The sequence below is a fragment of the Dromiciops gliroides genome, chromosome 3 (genome assembly GCF_019393635.1).
Source record: "Dromiciops gliroides isolate mDroGli1 chromosome 3, mDroGli1.pri, whole genome shotgun sequence".
Taxonomy (NCBI): Eukaryota; Metazoa; Chordata; class Mammalia; order Microbiotheria; family Microbiotheriidae; genus Dromiciops; species Dromiciops gliroides.
Window position 1 is genome coordinate 650,336,099 of NC_057863.1, and position 8,780 is coordinate 650,344,878.

The following is an 8,780-nucleotide window of genomic DNA, read 5'->3' on the forward strand; positions in this document are numbered from 1 at the left end:
AAATGCACTGTTACCTTGAGTGCTTGTAAAGGATCTGAGGGTCCCTTTTACCAAAATCTGTGGAGCCCTAGTCAGGGACTATATATAGCCTGAGATTTCCCAGAATAAACCTTTGGTGGGGAAAGCATGAACCAAAGAGTTAAAAACCCAACCCTCTCCCCCCCCCAACCCCCACCTAAGCTCAAGTCTAAACTGTGCAAACCCAGAGTTTTGGCCACTGGTTACAGTGACCTAACTTCCAACTTCTTCGACTCTCAAGAGCAAGGTGCCCTCTGAGGAACAAAACCCAAATCTCCAGCCGTCATGTTCCTGTTTCTTGGCCTGATGAATCGCTTTTTGAAAATCTGCCACTGTTGGGGCTGTTGGGGCGGCTAGGTGGTGCAGTGGATAAAGTACCGGCCCTGGATTCAGGAGTACCTGAGTTCAAATCCAGCCTCAGACACTTGACACTTACTAGCTGTGTGACCCTGGGCAAGTCACTTAACCCCCATTGCCCTGCAAAAAAAAAGAAAAGAAAAGAAAATCTGCCGCTGCTCCTGGCTCTGGCCATCTGATGGAAACTGAGGCAGGGATGATTGATCCAGGGCAAATTCTCCAGTGCAAGGCTCTCAGGTGCTCTTCCACGTGTGAGTGGCTCCCTTCCTCAGACCTTCTTTTCTCCTCCAAAGTGTCTTCAGATACCAGGGGGGGTGGGGGGTGGGCTATGGGAGACAAAGGACCTCCAGCCATTTTAGTCTCTCCAGGCTTACAGGCTCTTTTCTTGAAACAGCTCTGTGAGGTAAGCATCAATGATTCCATTTTACAGGTACAGAAACTGAGGGGAAGGAGAGAATGTGATTTGCTCAGGGCAATGACGGTGAGTGGGTGGGAAAGTCATCAGAACATAAGGATTCCCCAGCCTGGGTTGCCATCTTAATTATGAGATCATAGATGTTGAACTGGTAAGGACTCTAAAGCTCATCTATCCAACAAATGGAAAAAGTGAGGCCTCCAGATAGGAAGGAATCTGCTGAGGGTGATCTCATTTCTTCATCTAGAAAATGAGGGGATTGTACCTTTAAGTCTCCTCCCAGCTCTAACATTCCAGGTTCTAGGGTCCTCTGGTATTCTATTTTCCAAGGTCCCTTCCAGCTTTGACCCTGGAGGATTCTGTGAAGTGACCAGGGGGCTCCCCCTGTCCCCTCCCCCCTTCAGGGACTTGTGCCCTGCTCCATCACTGGGAGGGGTCAGGTCTGGGGGTGGCAGGTAAAGAAACCTGTGCACAAAGGAAGGAGTGTGAGCAAGTCTCGGGGGAGGAGGGACCCAGACATCCTGGCCCCCACAGCAACTTGTAGGGACAAGCTGGCCAAGGGAACGATGGGTGGAGACGCTGGGCAAGGTAGGGTGTGACTCACATGGAGGAGCCCTCTTAAGAAAACTGGGCAGGAAAGGAGGGACCCCGAGGCTTTGACTCCTCCCAACACAGGCCCCAAGCTTTGCCATCCTGAATGGTAGGAGATGGGCTAAGAAATAAGGACAGGGAGGAGGGAGGGAGCATGGGCCCCAGGATCCTCTGAGGCTGTCCTGGTAACTGGGACCGAGCTGGGGGAGGGGCGGGGATTGGACTGGCCCTGCCCCCTGCTTTTGCCCTTCTATAAGGCCCATGGGCCCCAATCTAGGAGCAGACAGCATGATGATCACCTGGAGCCCCAAGCTGGGCCTGCTGGGCCTCAGCCTGCTCTGCACCCTCTGGCCCCTTGGTGAGTGTCACCCCAGCATCCCTGGGCTGGGGGTCCTGGACTCTAGGATTTGGGGAGGGGACAGCAGGATCCCAGGAAAGCAACTTCTTAACATGTCTCTCTTGCTGCGATGAGGCTCTTTGGACTTCCTCCATTCCCTCAGGGAAGTCCCTTTAGTCTGGAATACAGGCATTTGGGCCTCCAGCAGATGCAGGGAGATGAGTGTCTGGGTCCCCCATTCCCTCAGGGAGCTAGGAATCTGGGTACATAGTCCCCAGAACCCTGGGGACCCAGGCATTTTGATCATTCATGCCCTGTGGGACCTCATTCCCTCAACCTTCTGGGTCTCTGTCCCAAACTAACAAGAATGTCCGGTAGAGCTAACTCCTGGGTCCTTGATGGCTGCCCCCACCCACCCAAAAGAAGTACCTGCCCTCCAACCTCTAACAGCATCCTCCTCCCATTCCAGCCCAAATTCTGGACTCAGGCGTCCCCAGCCATGTAATTACACAATGCAGCCTCGAACTGAGTGGCTTCCTGCCGCCAGGAGATAGTTTGGTTGTGTGTCCAGGGTCTCTCCTACTGCTCCGACAAGGTCACAGGACCTGGTCACCACAGGAGCACAGTCATCCAGAACTCCAGTAGAGACCTGGGGTCCTGATCCCCCGTCCATGCTCCCTTAGGCACCCAGGGTTCTGAATCTTTCCACCCCATCGTCTCAGAGATTCCTGGTTCTTGTGACCCAGGCTTCTACCTCTTCAGAGACCCAAGGGTCCTGATGTCCCAGTCTTTTCCCTCCAGTTCAGTGTCTGTCCTGTGAGGTGTGTAAGGACTCAGGACCCTCCTGCACTGGGAAATTGAAGCTCTGTGAGGCCAAGAAGGATGCCTGTGTGACTGTTGTGGGGCTGTCCACCACAGGTATGGGGGAGGGAGGGGCTCTGCTATGAGGTCAGTCCATGGGGGGGGGCTACTTCAGGTGTTGGGAGAGTGAAACCATTACAGCTTTGTGGGGGGAAAGACTAAAGTTGACAGGGGGTCCATGAAGAGAGATTGACATAGTCATGGGGCGGAGAAGTAGCGATTGCAACTATGAGGGAGGTGACCATGATGGGGCCATGGATTCATGGCTGAACAGGATCTTAGAGGTCACCTGTTTCACCCCCACCCCTCCTTATTTTATGGCCAGTCAGTCAATAAACATTCATTAAGCACCTACTAGGTGTCAGGCTAGCCAGGTAGCAGGTGGCAAGGTTTGGATGGAACAAAGTCAGCCTCTTTCTCCTGCTCCCCAGCAGTAGGATGGGAGAGAGACCTTAAGGGAAGATCACAGAGTGTGTGTGCAGGGGCTGATGGTGAGAATTCCTTGACACTTTTTCCCCTTCACCCCCAGGGGGCAAAGAGTCCCTGGATACCTCCAAAAGCTGCATGAAGTTCAAGGACTGTTACTCTGGGTTCATCTCCATCACTCTGGGACCTGAAGATCATATGGTGTCCAACTCCTACTGCTGCCAGGGGGACGGCTGTAACCGGGGCAGCATCCGGAGTATGGACCCTCTCCTCCCCTCTCCATCCCAGGGGCCAGTCCCTGGCAGAGAGCCAGCCTCTCTCGCTGACGGCCCTACCCTGTCCTTGAACCCAGATGCCCTCAAATTTCCTATTCCTTCCTTCTCATCTTCCAACTCATTGCCCCTCTTCCCCTTCTAGTGCCGATCACCCCATCATGACCTCTTGGAGCCTTGAGCTTCCTTCTTCATTTCCCGACTCCAAGAGGGTGACCCTAGACATTCCGTTCTCTCGGAGCCCGGACGTCCTAACGGCCTTAATTGCCCAAGTCGGCTCACCTTTGTTCAAGCTGGCTCCCTCTCCCACCTCCGACGTCCCGCATCCAGTATTGCTGGATGCAAGCCCGCTCGACCTAAGCTAATAGGCCTTTCACACCCAGCTTTCCGCCCTCCCTCGGAGCTCTCTGGCCCTGAGCCAGTCCCCTGGCTGATTCAATGTTTTCTCCTCCCTCCCTGCCTCCACCCTAGTCCCCAAGAACAATAGCACACTGAACGGACTCCGCTGTCCATCCTGCATGGCCGCCTTCCAAGAAACCTGCTCCGGGGACGAGGTGGTTCAGTGCGTGGGACACGAGACACAGTGTATCTACTTCTCGGGGACTGTACAGACAGGTGACAAGCTTCCGGGACCTCCGGAGGGACGGGGGGCACATCGGGGCTGGGTCATTGAGTGAGGCGCGTCTTGGTGCCAGCTGGCACCAAGTCACTGGGTATCTGAGGGAACTGGGGCATCAGACCCCAGGTGCCTGAGTGGGCAGGGTCGATCAGGCAGCCTGATTCCCTGATTGGAAGGGACAGTAACAAAACCGGGGTCCCTGGGGAGGGGGAGGGGGGGCAGGGCGCAGTGCTACTGGGTCAGAGGCTGACTCCAACCCCACCTCCATCAGGCATCATCACTACCAAATTTGCTACCCGTGGATGTGCCACTGAGAGCGCCTGCCACGCCCAGGTTGGTACTGAAGTGCCCTCGGTGACTTACACCTACGAACTTCGGAGGGCCGATTGTGTCCCTGCCCCCAAACCCCCTGGCAGGGTACAGAAAAGATCCAACATCGCAGTCCACTGAGCATTGCCTCTGGAGCCCATCCCATACCCTGTCCTCACCACCAAGCTCCTCTTGTCACTAAATTAAACCAGTTCCCCCAGAGGATCAACTCTGTGTATGTCTTCCGGGAGCCCGCCGCACCACGGTGGGCGGAAGGGAGGGTGGCAGAGACCGAGCAGTGGCTCAGGTCTGAGCCTGGGAGACGCAATCCTCAGGCTTACTGAACGCTGAAGATCTGGAGCCGGAAGGGCAGAGGAGCCCAGGAATAATCTTGATACAGTTCAAATACCAATTTCCCTTTGGGGGGTAAAAAAAAAGATTGCTACCTTTGCATCACTTTCATTTCCAACTCGATTTTCCTCCCCCACACACCCTCCAGTGATCTAGCCCTTTTCACAAAGAATAAAACAAAGGGAGTAAAACCGGCTAGACAAAATTAAACAACACATCAACCGTGTCTAACAGTATATGCACTCTTCTACATCCATAGCCCCCTACCTCTGCAAAGAAGGGTGTAGTTTTTAACTCTTCCTTGGAGGCCAAGCTTGGTCAGTATAATTATACGGAATTTTCCGTGGCTTTTTTTGTTTGTGGTTTAAATGGGGGAGATCAGTTAGAAAAGAAGCGCCGGTGTCTCCCCCCTCGGTCTGAAGCGTCAGCGGATGAGCACGGGGAGTAGACGCAAGGGGAGGGAATCTGGGCTGGAGAATGGTACAGTTAGGAGAATGTAGCTAGGTGACAAGGTGGATAGAGTGCCAGGCTTGGAGACTCATCTTCCTGAGTTCAAATCTGGCTTCAGAAACTTACTAGCTGGATGACCCTAGGCAAGTCAACTGTTTGTCTCGGTTCCTCATCTGTACAATGAGTCGGAGAAAGAAATGGCAAATCACTGTAGCAGCTTTGCCAAGAAAATCCCAAATAGGGTCACAGCGGAACAGCAACAACTTTGCAGCCCACAATGAGCTCGATTTTATAGTGGGAAAAATGACATAGAAACATATGCAAATAAACAGAAGGTAATTTAGGAGGTGGGGTTGAAGGAAAGGCAGTAGCAGCTGGGAGATCAGGAAAGACCTCTTGTGGCATTAGAGCTAGGCCCTGAAGGATTTTTGTGTTTTTAAGATGAAGTTATTTGTGCAATGGATAGACCATCAGGCCAGGAGTTGGGAAGACCTGAGTTAAAATTCAACCTCAAATGCTTACTAGCGGTGTAAACCTGGACAAATCACTTAACCTCTGTTTACCTCAGTTTCTTCAACTGTAAAATGGGGATAATAATAATATTAATAATGATTAATGATGTTTGTTTATTTTTTGTGGGAGGGGGGCAATGAGGGTTAAGTGACTTGCCCAGGGTCACACAGCTAGTAAGTGAATAATAATTAATGATGATGATAACAACTACCTCCCAGGCTGGTTGTGAAGATCAAATGAAATAATAGTCATAAAAGCACTTAGTAGGGGCAGCTAAGTGGTACAGTGGATAAAGCACAGGCCCTGGATTCAGGAGGACCTGAGCTCAAATCTGGCCTCAGACACTTGACACTTACTAGTTGTGTGATTCTGGACAAGTCATTAACCCTCATTGCCCCTCAACACCGACCCCCCCCCAAAAAAAAAAACACCACCACAACAACAACCCCCAAACCAAAAAACAAATGAACAACAACAAAAACCAAACACTTAGTAGAATGGCTGGCACATAGTAGGCACTTTATAAATGGAATATTATTATTTTTTTTTGGTGGGGCAATGAGGGTTAAGTGACTTGCCCAGGGTCACACAGCTAGTAAGCATCTGAGGCTGGATTTGAATTCAGGTCCTCCTGAATCCAGGCTGGTGCTTTATCCACTGCGCCACCTAGCTGCCCCCATGGGATAGTATTATAACAGGCAAAGAAAGGGAAGGGAAGGTAGTACATTCCAGGCTTGAAAGACTCAGCCTGCACAAAATCAAAAAGAAAGAAGACGCAGTGGGAAATGGTACAAGATACAAGGCCAGTTTGGCTGGACAGAGTGTTTGAAGGGGAGTGTTGTTTAAACTGGAAAGGCAGGGTGGAGCCAGGTTGGGAAAGGCTTTAAATGCCTAACAAAGGCGTATCTGTTTGACCCCAGAGGAAAGAGGGAGCTACAGCAGTTTATTGATCCAGAGATCCCCCTGAACTTTGGCAGTTCTGTAAGGGATGGCTAAGATGAGTAAGAGGAGACGGCTTAGGAGGTGGTTGCAATTGTTCAGAGCAGAGGCGTTAAGTTCCTGAACTGGGGCGGCGGCCAGGTGAGTAGAGAAGCCTGGTAGCTGGGTGTGACAGCAAGGCCGATCTGGCAATGGAGATGAATTCGAGTCTGGAGAGCAAGGTCATCAAAACACAAAGAGAGAATACATTAATACTTGAGGAATGTCCATTGTTGGAGAGAGGTTCGATTCAAGTCAATAAACATTTATTCAACACCTACTTTGGGCAGCTAGGTGGCGCAGTGGAAAAAGCACCAGCCCTGGATTCAGGAGGATCTGAGGATCTGACACTTGACACTTACTAGCTAGCTGCGTGACCCTGGGCAAATCACTTAACCCTCATTGCCTCCACAAAAACCAAACCAAAACAAAAACACCTACTTTTCGTCAGACACCATAATAAGAGAAGGGGATTCAAAAAGCCAAAAGACAGTGTCTGGGGCAGCTAGGTGGCGCAGTGGATAGAGCACCGGCCCTGGGGGAAGGAGTACCTGAGTTCAAATACAGCCTCAGACACTTAACACTTACTAGCTGTGTGACCCTGGGCAAGTCACTTAACCCCAACTGCCTCACCAAAAAACAAACAAAAGACAGTGACTGCCCTCAAGACAGGATTAATAGGAGAGAATGAAGAAGGAAAGCACTTGGTTTAAGAGGGGTTAGGGAAGATTCTCTGTAGAAGATGGGATTTTAGTTGGGACTTAAAGGAAGAAAGGGAGATTAGTAGGCAGGGTAGAGGAGGGTACAGAGAAAATGCCTGGAGCTGAGAAATGGAGGGTCTTCTTCATGGAACAGCCTGGAGGTCAGAGCCACTGGATCAAAGAGGATGCTTGGGGGAGTATAAGACTAGAAAGGTAGGAGGGGGCAGATCAGGGAGTGGTCTGAATGCCAAACAATATTTTGTGTTTGACCCTGGAAGCAATAGGGAACCATTTTGTGTGTGTGTGTGTGTGTGTGTGTGTGTGTGTGAGATGATCGGATTTGCATTTTAGGAAAATAGAGGATGAACTGGAGTGGGGAGAGGCCCAAGGCAGGCAGACCTCCCAGCAGCTACTGCAATAGTTCCGATGTGAAGTGATGAGGGTCTGCACGAGGGGCATATTTGAGAGGTATTGGGGAGGTGAAATCAACAGGCATTGGCCACAGCTGGGATACGGAGGGTGAGAGGTAGTGAGAAGTCCAGGATGACTCCAATCTGAATCTGAGGGATGGGGGGATCGCCTTGTCCTCTACAATAACAAGAAGGTGGGGGAAGATAAGTTCTGTTCTGGATATATTGAATTTAAGATATTTACTGGGCATCCAGTCTGAGATGTCTAAAAGGCAGTTGGAGATGTGATTGGAGGTCCACAGAGAGACTGGGGCAGGAATGGTAGATTTAAGAATCATCAACGTGGGGCAGCTAGGTGGGCAGTGGATAGAGCACCGGCCCTGGAGTCAGGAGTACCTGGGTTCGAATCCAGCCTCAGACACTTAACACTTACTAGCTGTGTGACCCTGGGCAAGTCACTTAACCCCAATTGCCTCACTTAAAAAAAATCATCAACATGATAGTAATTAAATCCAAGGGAGCTGCTGAGCTCTCCAAGTGGAGTAGTAGGGATCGAAGAGAACAGACAAAATTGAGTCCATTCACCACCTAGAGCTCCACCTTCTCTCCCCTGTGCCTTGAAGGCTATCCCTCCTCCACTCTGCCTACAGATCTACCTGGCTTCCTTTAAGTTGCAACTAAAACCCCACCTTCTACTGAAAGCCCTCCTCAACCGCTTGGATTTCCAGTATTTTCCCTTGCTTAATTATCTCCTGTTAATCTTGTTTATGGTTTGCTTTGTATGTATATTAATTTCCTTGTTATCTCTCCCATTAGATTGTAAGGAACTGCCCTTAAGAGGTTTTCTGCCTCTCTTTTTATCCTCAGAGTTTAGCATTCAAGCCTGGCTTGTGTTAGGCACTCAGTAAATGTTTATTGAATTGAACCTTTCTCCAACAATAGCCATAGTAGACCAGGACAGAACCCAGTGGGACACCTAAGATTAGAAAGTGGGATCTGGAAGAAGATCCTGCAAAGGAGGAGACAAAGGAGTGGTCTGGGTGGTGGGAGGAGAACTGGGAGGGAGGGAGGGAGAGAGAGAGAGAGAGAGAGAAGAAAGAAGGAGGAGGAGGAGGAGAACCCACTGAATTGGGACATTCAAAGGTCACTGGGCCGAATCTAATAAAGTGACT

The 8,780-nt window shown here is 50.7% G+C and overlaps 1 protein-coding gene across 1 annotated transcript; it reads left to right on the forward strand.

The window, feature by feature from the left end:
- The first annotated feature begins 1,621 nt into the window (after positions 1-1,621).
- Positions 1,622-4,411, forward strand: LOC122751604 (phospholipase A2 inhibitor and LY6/PLAUR domain containing). The gene is made up of 5 exons (XM_043998716.1): positions 1,622-1,739; positions 2,520-2,636; positions 3,109-3,261; positions 3,749-3,892; positions 4,168-4,411. The coding sequence occupies exons 1-5, from the start codon at positions 1,643-1,645 to the stop codon at positions 4,344-4,346; spliced, it is 690 nt and encodes a 229-aa protein (XP_043854651.1). The 5' UTR covers positions 1,622-1,642; the 3' UTR covers positions 4,347-4,411.
- Positions 4,412-8,780: the final 4,369 nt, after the last annotated feature.

What these genes read in the sequence shown, in the direction of transcription:
- LOC122751604 (XM_043998716.1), top strand. Translation starts at nt 1,643, where the DNA reads ATGGGCCCCAATCTAGGAGCAGACAGCATGATGATCACCTGGAGCCCC. An exon ending in TAACCGGGGCAGCATCCGGA is followed by an intron (nt 3,262 to 3,748) that starts GTATGGACCCTC and finishes CCTCCACCCTAG; the next exon opens with TCCCCAAGAACAATAGCACA. An exon ending in CTCGGGGACTGTACAGACAG is followed by an intron (nt 3,893 to 4,167) that starts GTGACAAGCTTC and finishes CACCTCCATCAG; the next exon opens with GCATCATCACTACCAAATTT.